General features: G+C 46.8%; 1 protein-coding gene across 4 annotated transcripts in view; it reads right to left on the bottom strand.

Annotated features, from left to right (window-relative positions):
- Positions 1-224: 224 nt before the first annotated feature.
- PAX2 (paired box 2) overlaps positions 225-18,354 on the bottom strand; it is a 166,076-nt gene continuing 147,946 nt past the window's right edge. For 2 of the 4 annotated variants that reach the window (XM_054982858.1, XM_054982859.1), the window contains exons 8-10: positions 12,846-12,947; positions 8,735-8,821; positions 225-2,555 (exon numbers count right to left, since the gene is read on the bottom strand). In XM_054982858.1, coding sequence (XP_054838833.1) covers positions 2,479-2,555; positions 8,735-8,821; positions 12,846-12,947 — 266 coding nt within the window. In that variant the 3' untranslated portion in view covers positions 225-2,478. Of the gene's footprint in view, positions 2,556-8,734; positions 8,929-12,841; positions 12,948-18,354 lie in introns of all 4 variants that reach the window. The other 2 variants (XM_054982857.1, XM_054982856.1) reach the window with 2 other exon arrangements.

Consider the following 18,354-nt stretch of genomic DNA (forward strand, 5'->3'; position numbering starts at 1 on the left):
GGCACTGAAACCATTTTAGGTGGTCCACTATTTCTTCGTGTGCCTGAAAAGAGATGAAAGAGCTGGCTGATTTAGACAATGGTTTTCTTCTTGCCTTTTTATTACTTGGGGTTAACTGTGGCATATATAGCCCAAGTGTGACTTTTGGGGGCCTAGAACATATAAGGGAGCCTCCATGACCCAAGCAAATGATTGTTCAAGTCTTCCCTCCAAGAACAATGGAGTGATTTTTAACAGCTGGTTTATTCACCTGGAACAAGCAGGTTACAGAGAACAGAGGCAAAGAGTTCTGGGGCTCCTGACTATTGACATGCTTTGAAAGCCCTATAGAAGGGGTCTCTTGAACCAAAGCAAGCCCACCGTACAGTGTTCTCTTATTGCAACATGGTATTAACAATGTGTAGAAGGAACAGGGTACACCCCATGCCTTTCCTTTGGAAGTGGGTTCATACTGCCTCCTGGCTGAGTCAATGCATGCCCTGGGAAGAGGCCACAAGGATATTGTGTCTCTCCAGGAATGTTCCCCCCACCGCCATATTTGGAGAACTGCTGACCTAGCAAAACTCCATTCCCTTCAGTTTTTTTTTTCATTTCAGATTTATGCTAGATGAATATAAGCAGACCTGCCAACTTCTGCATACTTCCCCACAATTAGAATCACTCAATTCTGCGTGCGCACGTGCGCACCCCCCCCTGCAAATTCAGCATGCACAACAATGTATGTAAGTAAAGCAACACGGTTAATGCAGATGTGCCTATTTGGCATCAAATCGCCCCATCTGCCTGTTTATTTTTGACCCAGGTATTTGACAGTTTGCAGAATGGAGGCGGTTTTCACAATGTGATAGTTTTTCATAGTGAGGTGGCAACAGGAAATCAAGGGGTCACAGGACTCGTAGATGCCGTGAAGGAGGGACAGAGCAATGCAGGGAGTTCCATCTCCCGAGAAATTTGCTTTTTTAAAAAACCCAACTAAGTGAAATTCTTAAGTAATCCAAGGGCTGTTCAACTTTTACAGAAATCTACGACATGAACAGCCCCTAGAACTCGGAGACCATTGAGCTGATTGCCATAAGACTCGGTCCAAAACATAGCGCGGGATAAACACAAAAGAAAGTGCAACTTTTAAGGTGTGTGCCACTTCCTTCAGAATACCACAGAGAGAAGAGCACACCCATACCCCTATCCAGGCCCACCTTGATAATGTGTGTAGCAGGAATTGAAGGCTAGAGAGCCAAGGAATAATGGGGGTGGGAGTGGGGTTGTTGTTTGTTTTTGGCTCAGTATCGGTTGCCATTACCCTTCAACAGTTGATGACTGGTCACAGAAATCCAGCGTGTGGGAGATGTAGGGGTGGGACAGGGCTATTATAAGCTTTCTTTTGCTCTTTAATTGTGTCTTGTGTGGACAGCTCCCCATAGAATGGCACTTGCGCTCCGTCTCACCCCATACGAACATTCTAGTGCATAATAAAAAAGGAATGAAATCCGGGAGTGAAAGGGGAACGTTTTTCTTCAGAAGAACATGTCTGCCATTCAGGCCAGCTTATCTTTGCTGGGTCTTTTTGCCTTTTAGAAAACGGGGGATTCGTTCTTTTTTTTTTTCTTTTCCTTTTTACAGACCTTCAGGACAAATCATTAAAAACAGTTATATTTATATATCTATTTATATAGTTCTTCATTTTGACTGTGGTTTGGTCGGTTGATGTCACTCCATCCGGTTGTCTGACTTGACCGTATGTCTGTGTGTCTAAAAGTGTTGGTGACCTGCTGCCAGTCTCCAGTCCTCAAGATTATATCATAGTGGGCGCAGTCAGTCTTCAGATGAAACTAATTCAACCATCCTAAGGAGAAATGGGAGGGAACAGGCCACACAAAGAAACCATTGTGGAACACACATAACACGGCAGAGTTCTTTCCCCCTTTGTTAGACTGAACCAAATGGTTCCCTCTCTGATTTCTGGAAACAGTTCGTCATCGTTTTGAGGTGTTTTTCCACAGAAGATCATCTTTTGAGGGAACTATGAATTGTGAGTAGCATTCTCCTTTGCCACCCCCTTTCTGTACTGCTCCCAAAACAAGACAGTGCAGGTTATATTGCTCAAATTTCTCTCACAGTTAGAGAAGATGGGGGAGCCTCTTGTGGAAGAAACTGGAGGCTAAAGAACCCAGGGACAATTCATGTGGGTCAGCGGGAGAAGCAGGAGCACTGGCGGCCCCAGGGCCTGCTTTTGCCATCATCCAGTGAAGTAGCTTGCTTGGATAGCCAAGGACATGAATTTCTCAATCTGGTGGTAGCAAATGTACAACATTCCAGTTTTTTTCTGTAGTCTTAAAGAGGAGGGTAGGGTGAAAGGGGCAGGTGAGGGGAATGGAGAGTTTTTCTTCTTCCTTCCCAGTGGTGGAGAATGTTCATCAGACAGGTACAATATGGAGGCCTAGGCTGTCACCCTGCAGTTTCATGTGGTTTCCGTGGTAACTAGTGGCGGTCATAGGCAGCGGCAGCAGCGGGAGGTGCGGAGCCCCGGGATGTGGCACTATAATAATAAGGGGAACCTGAAAGTTAACACAGGAGAAGAATGGACTGATTGAAAGGACATACAGTAAAATAAAATAAGAAAGAAAGTGAGAGAGAGAGAAAGAAAGAGAGAAAGAGAGAGAGAGAAATTAAAAGAAAATTAAAGGTATATTAAAAGTACTAAAGGTAGACATCTTGGGATGGGAATTCATTTATGCAGGGGCCCTCAAGCTTGATGCGCCTGTGGGCACTTTGAGAATTTTGAGAATATTGAGTGGGTGCCACTACCAAACAGCGGGTATGGGCTGTGGGGTCCAGTCACCAAAGACTGACAGGAGCCAAGCCAAGCTGTGATGAAAATAGCTGCTTCTGTATGGATGCTCTCTGCAGACAGAAAGATGATGCCCTCTGGGCTCTTCTAGAGCACATCTAAAGAGACGGTGTAAAGCTCTTTGCTTTGTGGAAAATATGCTTGGGGAAAAGAAGGAACTGGGCATTAGAAAATATGGGAAGGCACTATGGAGCCCATGGGTACCATGTTGAAGATCACTGCATTAATGGCTAATATATAGAGCAGAGATGACAACATAGTCAATGGCCGTTTTCACGCATCTTACCGGCTGCGCAAAATCGCATAAAACTCCTGGAAAGATGGTGTCTTCTTGGCACGATTTCCCATCATGACTCCAGTTTGTGGCGTGAACTGTGCCACAAATCGGAGTCATGACAGGAAATCGCGCCACGAAGGCGCTGTCGTTCTGGGAGTTTTGTGTGATTCTGCGTGGCCCGTAAGACATGCGGAAACAGCCTATATCTATATGGTAAATTAACCAAACTGAATTAGTTGGCGCTAGCTCCATAATGAAAGTTCAGGTATAATTATTCACAGCTGGATTCGAGTCTGAACCTGCTCAGGTAGATCAATGGATTAACTTAGGTGACATTTATCACTGGAATTATTCCAAAAGACATATCGCAGATGCAAAATGTCACACTGGAACTGGACTTGGCTTGCCTCCATGTTGGCACATCTCAGTTAAAAACTGCAACATTTGGGGCTAAACACACTGTTCCTTATTGCCTGTTTATGGCATTTAAAGGCCTCACAGTTCGAAAACATTTAAATTGTCACTCTCAGTTTGGGCAGGAGTGGGGGAAGGATTTATTTTTTCATTTTTATAATTCTTGTGCTTTGCTTTTATATGCTGTTTAACATTTCGGACTTGAAAAGAGATCTCGGGAGGGAATACTAAACACAAGAGGGTCAAGCCAAGAGTTAAAAACAAAGCTGGAAAACAGACAGTGAAAACTGCTGATCAGGCAGACCGAGGTCATCGTAACAGAACTGGGCCAATTTCACACGGCTTACCTGAAGCCGGGACATTGCGCAAGGTTGCGGATCATGCCAGAAAAAACGCGGAAGATCGCGTTTTCTTGCACAAGTTTTGCGTGACGTCGCGCAAAACTCACGCGAGAAAACGCGATCTTCCGCATTTTTTTCCACCATGATCCGCAACCTTGTGCAACATCCCGGCTTCAGGTAAGCCGTGTGGAATCGGCCCTGGTTGGACTGCGCAACTGCTTCTGGCCTTAAGGAGCTAGACATTTATTTTGTGGGATACCAGTTTTTAAAAAGCAGAAGAGCCAGTACTCTGAAATAACTTGTAAGTACTGGGTTCATCCTGTACAAAGTAATACCAACATATATAGGGCAAAAAATATAATGCTGAACGTTACCGATCTCCTTGCTCAGCCAACCTGTGTGAGTGGCCTTTGGGGGGGGGGGTTGGTTAGACAAAGCCTTGGAAAGAAACACAGTTCTGCCTCAGAATGCACTTGTATCAGCAGTTCTCACAAAATAGGGCACAATAATTTCTATTGCACTTTCAGTGCTGAACACATTTGATCAGGGCTTTTTTTCTGGGAAAAGAGGTGGCGGAACTCAGTGGGCTGCCCTCGGAGAAAATGGTCACATGGCCAGTGGCCCCTCTCCCTGATCTCCAGACAGAGGGGAGTTGAGATTGCCCTCCGCGCTGCTGAGTGGCGCGAAGGGCAATCTAAACTCCCCTCTGTCTGGAGATCAGGGGGCGGGGCCACCGGCCATGTGACCATTTTCAAGAGGTTCTGGAACTCCGTTCCACCGCATTCCTGCTGAAAAAAAACCCTGCATTTGATATGCCTTAATTTACTTGGCATCCAAATCAACATTTCCATTTGAAAGATGGGGAAACTGAGGTAAGCGGCAGTCCCTTACAGAGCCAGCATAGTGTAGTGATAAGAGTGCTGGACTAAGATCTGGGACACCCTGGTTTGAATCCCCACTTTCTCATGGAAGCTTGCTCAATGATCTTGGGCCAGTCAAACACTCTTGGCCTAGCCTACCTTACAGGGTTGTAGTGAGGACAGGAAAATAATGAAAGCTGCTTTGGGTCCCATGGGGGGGGGAAGTACCATATAAATAAAGTAAACAAGCAAACAAATAAACCATGGTGTCTGTGGCTGAACAGGGTCTAGCACCAAAGTCAATATCCCACATGCTAAGTTTGGACTGCAAACGTATGGAGTGAAAGGGACTGCTCTGGTGGATGTGTGGAAAGGAACTGTCTGTATGCTCAGGCTTGTGATCATGGGACCAGGGAGAGAACGGGCATCCAAGAAGACCAGTAAAAGAAGAAAGAATACAGCTTGCTGGAGAAATATCCCTGTGGGAGGCAGGAAAAAAAATACCCTTCCTTTCCGGCTTGTTTACACAATCAGTTTTCATGGGAAAACAACTGCTTAATGCCTTTCAGTTTCTGATGTGTTTACATGACCAAGGGACTAATCATACGCAGAAAAGAGATGAAACAGAGGAAAAAGACCCCTGGAGGATGGAAGGCCTCTCGTCTCCAATCTGTCTCATCTCTGGATAAGCAGCAGCATAAATCACTCTGAGGCCTTCGTCTCAGGCATGCAGATCTGGGAGGGGTTTGCAATCCTCTCCTTTATGAAGGGCTTTTTTTCAGCAGGAACGCGGTGGAATGGAGTTCTGGAACCTCTTGAAAATGGTCACATGGCTGGTGGTCCCGCCACCTGATCTTCAGACAGAGGGGAGTTTCAATTGCGTGGAGGGCAATCTCAACTCCCCTCTGTCTGGAGATCAGGGGGCGGGGCCACCAGCCATGTGACCATTTTCTCCGAGGGCAACCCACTGAGTTCCACCACCTCTTTTCCCAGAAAAAAAGCCCTGCATAAAGGTGACTCCAGTATCTGTGACCTTTTACACGAGCATCTCTCTAAGAGAGGAAGTACAGGTAGAGGCTCAAGTGAAGAGAGGCACAATGATAGCCGGGAAGACGAGTTCAATTTCCCTCTCTACAGAGCTGGCAAAGAAGATCGCTGCTGGGGGGTTTGTTTATTTCTTCCCTGGCTCCCAGAAGGGGAGGTAAAACTGACAGAGCCAAGGGGGATGCGGAGAGGAAATGAACCCCCCCCCAGCAACGATCTTCTTTGCCAGCTCTGCAGAGAGGGAAATTGAACTCGTCTTTCCGACTAGCATCGTGCCTCTCTTCACTTGAGCCTCCATGTGCACTTCGTCTTGTTTAGAGGCTTGTCACAGAGCCAAGCTAGAAGTGATGAATGACACTTGAATGGCAAGTGAACAGACTCACGTGTATTCCTCCCTGTTCACTTATGCTCCACTTGTGCTCCACACGTAGTGATCAAGTGGAGAGGAAGTGGAGCACAAGTGAACAGGGAGGAATACACGTGAGTCTGTTCACTTGCCATTCAAGTGTCATTCGGCACTTCTAGCTTGGCCCTCAGGCTCACAGACTTGGAAGGGTGTCATGGATTATCTAATCTGACTTCTGTCTTCCAACCGTATCCTGTCCCCAAAGATGGGCAACTTTTTCAGCCTGGAGAATCATCCGGCTCGCAGCAGCCAAAAAGATCGATCTTTGGAAACACCCAGGAGTTTCCATGACCTCTCTTTTTCCTCTTTTTCCTTTCTTTTTCCTGACTTCACTAATCTAATATATTGGGACTTTGTTAGCCACCCTGAGCCCATTTGTGGGAAGGGTAGGATATAAATCTAATTAATTAATTAAAAGCTTTGGACAGAAATCACCTTCCTTTTACCAGCCTGACAGGGTAATCCTAAACAAAGTTTCACCCTTCTAAGCTCCTTGACTTAGAAACTCTGCTTAACGTACTTAGGTTTGCACTGAAAGCATTTCTTCATCTATTATCTCTTTTGCAGGAACTCAATCTTACCTAAATGCAAACCAAACTTGTGTTTGGAACTAAGTTTTACCTTTTCATTTCCACCTGCCACAGCCCTAGACTGAATTCTCTCCAGCGTGGCACCACCCAAAACTCCCTAAACAACTATTCTTCTAATGAGGTCTTACAGTCATATCTGGACTATTCCTAAATCTGGAATGTCAAGTTTCCATCAACAGAAACTTCCTAAAATTGTTCTTGCTTTAGTGCAACATCTTTCTGATTCAAATTCAAATGCCAGGCACTAAAATGCTTCTTAGAAAAGCCACTGACTGGCCAGTGATTTTCTATCACAGGCGTGGTCTCGTTTGTGTGTTTGTGAGTGGTGCTTTTTATAAAACAAGAAGAACCCCAGCTAGGAATAGACTCTAGCTGTTTAAGATCCAAGCTACAAGTGATGAATGACACTTGCCTGGCAAGTGAACAGACTCACGTGTATTCCTCCCTGTTCACTTGCCATTCACTTGTGCTCCACTTGACCAAGTGGAGCGCAAGTGAATGGCAAGTGAACAGGGAGGAATACACACAGGGCTTTTTTTCAGCTGGAACGCGGGGGAACGGAGTTCCGGAACCTCTTGAAAAGGGTCACATGGCTGGTGGCCCCGCCCCCTGATCTCCAGACAGAGGGGAGTGTAGATTGCCCTCTGTGCCATGGCGCGGAGGGCAATCTCAACTCCCCTGTGTCTGGAGATCAGGGGGCGGGGCCACCAGCCATGTGACCATTTTCTCCGAGGGCCACCCACTGAGTTCCACCACCTCTTTTCCCAGTAAAAAAGCCCTGAATACACGTGAGTCTGTTCACTTGCCAGGCAAGTGTCATTCGTCACTTGTAACTTGGCTGTTAGAGAACTGAAGATTATATGACAGAGGAATCATTTCCCCACAAGCACACACCCATATTTCTCCTGCTTCATTGTCTCTCCCAGTCCAATCAGTTTTGAAGTCCTGAAAAAACTTGCAAAGTTTGTTTACCCCAAGACAACTGCAGGCGGGTGCCTGCTCATACTAACTTGAACTTGCTGAAATTATATTGTTCTGTTTCTAGCCACAGTTAAAGTTTGGCCTTATGCAAACTGGGAGCGGGGGTGGAGAAGTTTTAAACGGCACTGTTTGGCATCAGTGCTAAGACAGTAACAACGCTGGAGTAAAGCACCGCTAAATTACTAAGGCGCTGCAAATATGTAGCTAGCAGTGATGGGCTTATTTAATTTTCCATATAATCAATTTCGGCCCATCCTCTTCAGAGATGAATGCCCAGGGAGTGGCTCCCCCCGCCCCCCCCCCCCGCCCACATCCTCCTGACAGACAGCTTCTTTGTTGAGAGCACAGGTTGTCAAAGGCTCTATTCATTGGTGCCTGAGATGTTCTCCCAAAACTACGGCAACTCAGGAATCTGGGCAGGTTGACCTGTGCAGCAGCTAAATATTGAGCTTGCTCGTTGTGTGCACGTGTGTGTGTATGTCGGTGTGTGTACATGTTGTACGTCTTCTCCGGACTGCACATATTTATGGTGCTGCAGGGATTGATCTGGAAGCAGCACGAATTCCCATGAGGTCACTCTAGAAGCGGACGCTAGTAGGAGCTTCCAGGGAAAAGACATTTAAGTAGCTGGGTCTGAGAAGGCAGCAGCACATCTATCATACACACAAAGGCTCAGGTCATACTCAAATTATTCACTTCCAGAAGAAATGAGCCACTGGGATGATTTCTGTGGACCCAGAGAGGATAACTTTGGACTAGCTATCTGAATGACTCCTGAGAAGGGTAGACCAAAATATCCTCCTTCAATAGCCAAGGGAAAAGGGGTCATGGGGCCAGTATGGATCTGTGTAGGGAAAAGCACCTTCTCTCCACTCTCTAGAAAGCTTGAAAGACATAAGGAAAAGGGACAAACAGCAGGGAGAGAGGAAGAGAGATGGAAGTGGGGTTAAAGCAGGTTATAGCGAATACTCACTTAGTAACGCAGGATTGCTGAACCTCCAGGCCTCGTTGTAGGTTGTGTACTGAGGGTGGCTGTAAGGATTTCCTGAGAATTCACTCCCTGTAAAAAGCAAGAGGTGGGTGTCATTCATAAAATACATCATGGACTGACGGATGGAAGGGAAGCAAAGTTCCGCAGGCGATGATGAAGGTGGAAGAGCGCATTCACTGAAATACGACATCTCCATTGAACCTTTATTTCTCTGGCACATTCATGAATGCCATGGCTGCCGGAGGCCAACAGGCATTTTCCTTTGTGCTCTCTGGACACTCCTGTTCCTACTGGAATTAAAATTTGACTTAATCTTCACCTCTCCGGTGTAATGCAATCTGGGCCTTTCAACTGTCATAGGGGTAGCATCATGATACTTGTGACATCCTTTGGGAGGGAGCGCGCGTCCACTTGTGGCGATCAACTGCGGCAAGAAAGGAAAGGGGCTGCAGAGGGTTTTAAAAGTATGGCCTACTTTAGGGGAAGAGCCAGACAGGAAAGTGAGTATATACAGATGGGCATCTGTTCTGAAAAAGGGCAATGGTTCTAAAGCTTATTCAACAATAAATTGGTTGGTCTTCAGATGCAACAAGACTCTTTGAACAGATCTGGGTGGAGGAGCAAGAGAAGAGTTGAGAGCAGGGCTTTTTTTCTGGGAAAAGAGGTGGTGGAACTCAGTGGGTTGCCCTCGGAGAAATTGGTTAAATGGCTGGGGGGCCTGCCCCCTGATCTCCAGACAGAGGGGAGTTTAGATTGCCCTCCGTGCATGCGCGGAGGGCAATCTAAACTCCCCTCTGTCTGGAGATTAGGGGGCGGGGCCACCAGTCATGTGACCAGTTTCAAGAGGTTCCGGAACTCCGTTCCCCCGCGTTCCAGCTGAAAAAAAGCCCTGGTTGAGAGTAAATTAAAGGTAACAGAGCTTCATGCATGGCAGAGGAAAATGCTTTTGAGGGTGGGACAGGTGACCAGAGGGTCTCCACTCCCTGTGCTCTGAATTTTATTACTGTCAGAGACTGGTTGCATATATTCATGAGGGCTAGAAGCTTCCATTTTAAAAAGCTGACACGAGCACTGGGTGCAGATTGGTATTGCTTTCCAGTGGCCTGCCTATCCGAAATGGTACCACTTCAGCGAAGGGCAGGTTGGCCACCAGGAGAAAGCCCCCGTTGGGCCAATGGCAAAGCAAGCAGGAGCCGGCGACATGAGCTGGGTGGACAAGAGCCACCATCGCCACGAGGAGGGTGGGATCCGCCACCACTGCAACCTGGCCACACCCACACTGCCAGAAGCAGTGGTAGGAGCTGGTCGCCCTCACCTCTGCTCTTCTTCCTTCCCTCTCTCTTCTGTGAAGGAGGGGCTGAGGCTGTTTCGGCTTCCCAGTCCACCCCTGACTCCAGCCCTTGCATATGTTGCTGCTTTACGCTAGCCCTGGCTTCCCTGCTCTCTTCTCGTGTTGGTGTGGCCCAGTAGCTTCCAGATGGCCCTCTCAGAGTCAAGGTATGTGGGAGGATGGCTACTAATGGACATTGGGAGGGACGGTGGACCAAAACTTGCATCCAGGTTGCTCCCAGACAGAGGAGCCTCAGCTGACTCCATCACAGCCAAACAAGGGATGCGTTTGGCCCTTCCCCGCCAGAGGTCGGACAGGCACTTCCTCACACTGCCTATCTGGGGCTGTCTGCTCTGAGCCACCCTCTCTCCCCTATGTATTGTCACCCTAAACTGTTTACAGTGATCCTGAACCGCAGGTTAAGTAGAGGAGAAAGATCCTCTCTCTCTTTCTCTCTCCTGAGCAGCCAAGGGGAGCCGGAGAGGGAGAAGCAGTGGGCGTGAGACGGTGTTTATTGACGAGGAGTGAAAGGAAGCGTGCCGCAGGATAATGAGCTTTTGAGCTCAACTGTGACCAAGAGGAACTGAGCTATCTCCTTCCCTGATCGCTAATGAAACACATGTAATTTCCTCATCAGTACTGGATTCTCTTTAACTGCTCCCCTTGCAGCAAGCTCTTTTTTTGTGACCTGTTCTTGTCTGGCCTTAGAGTTTTTCTGTCGAAGTCCAGGATGCGCCACAGAAATTACCAAGGAGGAGAGAGAAGCCGGGTGACAAGAAGGGCCAGCCAGGGGAGGCATAAGAAGAGCTCTGGTGATTGCAGGCCCAGCCAGAGCCTAGAATATTATGGGTGTGTTTTTTAATGAAGAAATCCCTAACCCACTCATTCAATCCAGTTTTAAAACAGATAAACAACAACAACGTTTGAGTTATACACTGCCCTTCAGGACAACTTAACACCCGCTCAGAGCAGTTTACAAAGTGCGTTATTATTATCCTCATGTCAATCACCCTGTAAGGTGGGTGGGGCTGAGAGAGCTCTGAGAGAGTTGTGACTGACTCAAGGTCACCTAGCTGGCTTCAAGCGGAGGAGTGGGGAATCAAACCTGGTTCTTCAGATTTAGAATCCGGCTGCACTTACTAACAACAAACAACAACATTCGATTTATATTCTGCCCTTCAGGACAACTTAATGCCCACTCAGAGCGGTTTAAAAAGTGTGCTATTATTGTTCTCATGACAATCACCCTGTGAGGTGGGTGGGGCTGAGAGAGCTCCGAGAAGCTGTGACTGACCCAAGGTCACCCAGCTGGCTTCAAGCAGAGGAGTGGGGAATCAAACCCGGTTCTCCAGATTAGCCCTGCCACTCTTAACCACTACACCGAACTCGCTCTCTAGATAATCTACAGCCCCCACTCCCCTGTCCCCAGAGGATTGGGCAATTCAGTTCAGCAGTGATGACCCTGTACCTCAGGATTGATCTGATGGCTGGGCTGTCTCCAGGACCAGGGACTTAAGTGTTTCTAGGATGGGCAATAGGAGTCCGGATGATTCACAGGTATAAAAGTCAGGGATGGGAACTGATGGACTGAGGTGTGGACAATACTAGCACAATCACACTAATTTTCCAGAAGGGGTTTTTTCCAAGTGCCTCTGCAATTTTTACATCCCGGCTGAGAGGGTAAAAAACCCACAACTTCTCATGCATTGTAAGAACCTCTTCATTAAAGACAACCCAGTTTCTGAAAGAACAGCCATTGGATCTGTCTTTGTTTCCTGCTTTCCCGTGATTTAAATCCTAGTTAGCTGTAGCCAACCCAGGTGATTTAATTTGCATAACTTGAAGCAAAATGGATTCAAAGATGACAGTTCTTTAGCATGTATTTCCAAGCTGTTTCCCACATTTCAGCATGCGAGTTGCATAGCCGTTCTTGCAAGATGCTTTCTCATCCGCGATAAGGAGTCTTTGCATAGCTGTGCCCAGTTTGAAATACATTAAAAATTCCCATGTGTCAGTTTTGCTTATAGATATGACTTCTATGAAGGAGAAATGTCATATCAGAAGTGGCCCTTGCAGAGCAAGTGGAAGCAGGTCTACTGGCTGAGGTCTGAAAGGAATGTGAATTATCCAAAGGCAATACTGACTGTACACAAGAGAAGGGCACATTCTATGCTATGGCGTGTCAGAGGTGAGAGTGGGGAGTTGTGTTAGGTCGCACTCAATGCACCACTAGGGGAGGCAAGCATAGATGCTGAAGGGCCTTTACCGTGTCAGGAGTAGAGATGGCCATGAACTGAAAAAAAACCGAACCATGTGGTTCGTGGTTCATCAAATTTCATGAAGCACGAACTTTCACGAACCTTCCCCTGGTTTGCAAACCAGTTCGTTTGGTTCGTGAAAATGCCACGCCCGGGTCAGAAAATCGTCACTTCCGGGCCAGCAGAAGTTCACTTCCGGGTCAGCAGAAGGTCGGCAGGAAGTTCATCCCCTGTTACCTAGGAAACTGATTGGCACCAGGCTGTCTGCAGTGATGAACCAAAAAACGAACCAAACGAAACAGCCTAAAAGTTCATGGTGGTTCGTCAGAAATGGGATCTGACCAACTGTGGTTTGCGAACCACAAACTGGCCTGGTTCGTGCTTAATTTTGGTTCATATTTTGGTTCCTGCCCACCTCTAGTCAGAAGTGCCTGTCGGCACGGCCCGCGTCTCGCCTGATCCCAACAGAAGCCCTTGTGAGTGAGTCAAGCAAGGAGGGACTTACCAGGCACCATTCCAGCCAGAGTTGAGGTTGGGTAGCTGCCCTGTCCAGTTGGTGGGACGTGGGGTGGGTAGCCAGGCAAAGTTGTGCTGGCCATGTCACGACCTAGCAAGGAGAAAAGGAGGGAGAGCTGATTGTGGGGTGGGTGCTGAGGAGGTGAGTGGCCAGCTGGGAAACTTTCAGTCCAAACTGAGCTTCTGTCATGAATTCACTAGAAGGATGATGCTATTAACCTACCTTACAGCATAGTGGTAAGATTACTAAAACAATACAGGTAACGATCTCAGCGACCTCAATAAATGTTAGTTTCAGGTGGGTAGCCCTGTTGGTCTGCAGTAGAAGAGCAAGGTTTGAGACCAGTATCTCCCTGTGATGTCAGATGAAGGAAGTTTGACTTTCAAAAGCTTATAGCCTAGAAATCTTGTTGGCCTTTAGGATGCTACTTGGCTTGAAACTTGTGCATATAAAGGTATTTCGATCAAGTTAATAATAGCAAGACTGAGCAATCCTATTTGTAGCCTGCCATTTCCCCAAGGAACTCCCCCTCTTCTGGCTTATCCACACAACAACCCTGTATGGTAAGATAGACGGAGAGAGAGCAACTGGCCTGAATCTCACTGGCTCTCAAAACACATTTAGAGGCAGCAGGTTGCCCATTTGCTAAACACATCTGGATGAACACCTGTACCTCCTTCCAAGGAAGAGTTACCCATGCACAACTTTACTTCACAAACATACAAATGAAAAAGCCGGATTGCGTGTATGCTTGCTCAGAAATAAGTCTTAACTTAGTTCAATGCAAGCTGGCCTAGGACTGGAGCTTTCATTTCAATGCCCGATCTATAGGATAGGATTAACGTATAGTGAAATAGTCTTTAACAGAGTTTGCAGGTCAAAATGTTTCTCTTTACCAAGACTTTTAATTGAAGCATTCAATCTTTTTAAAAAGCTATTCTTATGGTTCCCTTCTACCCTGATGCCTGTTTTACGGTAAGCTGCTCTGTGATGTTTTGATGGCTTAATATTGATGATTTGGTTTTTATGATTTTATTGCATTTGTTTTTACTCTGAGCTGTTTCAAGCAGCTCTTCGAAGAGGTGGCATATATATTTTCTAAATAAACATGCAGGTCTGACTTTTACAATTCACTCTGAGCATAGAGTCTCAGGTTTTCAGCACGGGATTTTCTGTTATCGGTTGGAGGAAAAATTAGTCGTGTATCTGAGCTACATCTGCTGTTGTCAGAATAAACCTTTGCAGTATATACATATCACTAAAATTGATTGCACGTGAAATATTTCATTGCTATACATTTTTAAATGTTTTAAAGATTTACGGTATGTTAAAAATAGTCCCAGGTAGGCAATCATCTTCGTCAGCAGTAGAAGACACAGGTTCAAGTCTAGTAGCATAGAATCATAGAATCATAGAGTTGGAAGGGGCCATACAGACCATCTAGTCCAACCCCCTGGCCAGTGCAGGATCAGCCTAAAGCATCTCTGACAAGCATCTTAAAGACCAGGTATCTGACAAGGGGAGCTTTGACTCTTGAAAACTCATATCCTAGAAATCTTGTTGATCTTCGAGGTGGTATTAGATAGGGTTGTCAATCTCCAGGTGGTAGCTGGAGATCTTCCGGAATTACAACTGATCTCCAGGCCATAGAGAACACTGTTGCTGGAGAAAACTGTTGCTTAGGAGGGTGGAATCTCTGGCATTATACCCTACTGAGGTCCCTCCCCTCCACAAACCCCACCCTCTCCAGGCTCCACCCCCAAAATATCCAGGAATTTTCCAACCTGGAACTGGCAAGTCTAGTACTAGACTTGAATCCTGCTATGTCTAAAACAGTCACAGGAAAAATGGCAAAAAGTTACATAATGTGACTTCCTCGCATAATTACCATTAATATAAAATTTGGACTTTCAGATCACAGAATTCTTGCCCCCAGAACACACCAGCCCTACATATAGACTGGAATAATTCATGCTTTAGTGTAGAACAACCTCTTCATCCACCCTTTAACCACCCTGATTATATGATGAGGTGGTTAAAGAGTGGGGCCGATCACATTCAAACTACCACAGGACTCTCTTATATTTTTGTTCTTAAGTTGTCATCAGCAACAAATGGGAAACCTAGCCAGGGGCCTTCCACTCTGGCAGAACCAGACCTCCTGCACTTGGAGGTAAACCAAGAGAAGAAAGAACCAATTATTTAAGAGATTATGGGGACTTTCTAGAGGAGAACCAAATCTAAGTAATTGCTGAGGTGCTAAGACCCATAAGAGATACATTTAAAATATGATGGGTGATACTCCTCTGCAGTGAGATCAAGATGGGTACCCGTGTTAGTTTGTCTGTAGCCGTAGAAAAGAGCAGTAGAAAAGTAGCAACTGTAAGACTAAGCAAATTTGTGGTAGGGTAGGAGCTTTTGTGAGTCACAGCTCACTTCTTCAGATAATGAAACATTCATTTGGCCTCCTTCTTTTTTACAGATCCATAAGACACCCTCTTCAGAAACTGCTGTTGGCAAATTCTCATTGCTTTCCATTGGGCACTGGATATCGGCCCAACACCAAGCACCATTCTCCTTCCCTGAGCAGGATGAAGGCCAGTTACGCTGGCATATCATCCTGCTGGTAGACTCAGGTTGTGTTTGTGCAGGAAGCAGAAAGAATACTGGGAGGGAACTTGCATGTGAGCCATCCGGTCTGTGTGGGTTGGTGGTGGTGGAGGGGGGTCACCTTCTTGAGCAGAACCACAAGTGACAAAAGGCACAGATTGGACACTTGTCAGCTTCCCTCTAGTTTTGGCGGGAAATGTAGGCCGCTTGGCGGAATGTTGGACAAGTGACAGTTGAAAAGTCCATTGGACAGCAGTCGGAGAGCCAAGCTGCGAGACCAGGATGCCCACATTTCCCATCAAAACTTTGAGGGAAGCTGACAAGTGTCCAATCTGTGCCTTTTGTCACTTGTGGTTCTGCTCCTTCTTCATCCGGCCAAAGTTCTAGCATGATTTAGTGCCTGAGGCTTTTTCATGAGGACCAGCGTTCCCTATTAGAAACCTCACCAATAAACTTTCAGCTTAGAAGGTGATCTCAAAGATGCAAAAAGACCCAAGCAGGAAGCTGAGGAGGGACACGTGCAAAATTCAACCTAGTGTTAAGAGATGCTTAAAAGGGCTCTGAGAAACAGCTGCGCTCTCTCCTGCGCATAGCAAAAAAACAACCTTAGCAAAGTTTTTCCAACATGTTATTTCCATCTCAGCTTTCTCTGTTAACACACACAGTTCTTCAGCCTCACTTTTGAAGCGTTGTTTCTTTGCATACTGTGTGTTTCCCAAAATTCTTTATGGTACTATTCTCTTATGCATTCTAGTCTTCTCTTTCATTAACCCCGTGCCACCCCAAAATGTGCTCTCCATCAACATCACACAGCCTCCGTAGAATTCTGCCTTTTTCACTGGTGGGTCAAGATGGGAAACCACAAAGTTGTCCCAGGTAAAAGTGCACCAGCAGGGAACACCCCACACCCCAAAGACCATGCACAGAGGAGTCAGCTACCCAGACTAGGCCGGATGGGAAGTAGGTGTGCCAACTTTGGTTTGGGAGGGACAGACCCTAGGAAGGGCAGAGTTTGGGGAGAGATGCGATGCCTCGGAGTCCACTCTCCAAGGCTGCTGCTTCCTCCAAGATAGTAAAGAGTCCAGTAGCACCTTTAAGACTAACCAACTTTATTGTAGCATAAGCTTTCGAGAACCACAGCTCTCTTCATCAGATGCATTTCAAGCGGTGGTTCTCGAAAGCTTATGCTACAATAAAGTTGGTTAGTCTTAAAGGTGCTACTGGACTCTTTACTATTTTGCAACTACAGACTAACACGGCTAAATCCTCTGGATCTATGGCTTCCTCCGAGGGAACTGATCTCCACAACCTGGAGATCAGTTGCAATTTTGGGAGATCTCCAGGCCCCACAGGGAGGCCAGAACCAGCTGGAGGGCCAGGAGATGCCAGCCATCTGGGCGGGCTGCAGGAAGGGCTTGCCCTATGCGCAGAGGCTACCACAGCCTCAAGGCACGGGCACACCGGCGTCCCCAGTTCCTGCCCTGCTTTTCTTCTCTTTTAAAGCGCTGCATTCTTCTCCCACCCGCTCCCTAATCCCTTCTATCCTGCAGCATTTTTCAGGTGCTCTGTGTAAGTGAAGCTATAATCTCTGGTAAAACAGGCTGCTTAAGCTGTTGGAGCATTAGGCCAATTCAATCCAGGGCCTGGATTTCCTCCCTGCCCCGCCACCAGCGAGAGGATTTCCTTCTAAAAGGCTGCAAAAGCCCTCGCGACGGGAACGGCAGGAGCAAGCAAAGCTCGGGAGGGTTAAGAGACCAACGAGTGATTTGTCCTCAGCGTTTGGAGCCTTCTGCACGCTCATCTTCCTTGTCAGGGTCTCTGGGAAGATCAGCCCACCTCAGCATTGTTCTCCGCTGGTATTTTTCAGGACTTGCAAGGAAAGCTATTTGATCCTCCTCAGAGGCTTATGTGGAGAAGGAAAGAGGAAAGAGTAATAAATGGGGGGGGGGGAGCAGCAAGTATTGCAAGCTGTCCGGAACAGTTCTCGGTAGGACAAAGAAGAAGCAGTTTTACATTAAGCAAGTCTCATGGAATCACAGGGTTGGAAGGGACCTCTAGGATCATCTAGTCCAACCCCGTGCACAATGCAGGAAATTCACAATTACCCTCTCCCCACCCAGTGACCCCTGCTCCAGGCCCAGAAGATGGCAAAACACCATCAGGATCCCTAACTAAACTGGCCTGGGGAAAATTGCTACCTGACCCCAAGGTGGAGATCAGCATTACCCTGGGCATATAAGCAGGGGCCATGAGATCTAAGCACTGAGTTATCTGTCTGTCTGTCCATTCCACTGCTGGAAGTACCAGTATGGGTAGGACCTTTATTTTCCATCTAATTCTTAGCGTTGCTGGAACTAACATTGAGTGATTCTGCACATGTTGGATAATGCACTTCCAGTCCTCTTTATAGATGATTTGGAACGGATCTTTTCATGTGCGGAACAAAAAATTCACCTCAAGCTATTGATAAAGAGCACTGAAAGTGCGTTATCCAACGTGTGCGGAATCGGCCATTAAAAGGAAACTCAAGCAGGTTCATTCTCATGCGCTGAACAAGGAAGTGTCTTTAGGAATCCTGGCCCATAAATGCATCCCCCACACTCTCTCCTTCACGGCAAGGATTGCCTATTTCCAGCACAAGACAGCAGACGTCCAGGCAGATGGGGAGTGGAAATTATAGCAAGCAGATGGAACAAAAGCAATGTCTTTTTCACGGAAGCAGATTCAGGACTCTTTTGCACAATGCTATTTATTTTATTGTATTTATTTATTTAGGATATTTCTATGCCTCCTCCTCAGAGTCCTGCTTGAGTAGGGCTGCCAACTCTGGGTTGGCAAATTTCTGGAGGTTTGGGGGCAAAGCCTGGAGAGGGCATGGTTTGGAGAG

This window comes from Eublepharis macularius, chromosome 6 (assembly GCF_028583425.1).
Source record: "Eublepharis macularius isolate TG4126 chromosome 6, MPM_Emac_v1.0, whole genome shotgun sequence".
NCBI classification, from domain to species: Eukaryota; Metazoa; Chordata; class Lepidosauria; order Squamata; family Eublepharidae; genus Eublepharis; species Eublepharis macularius.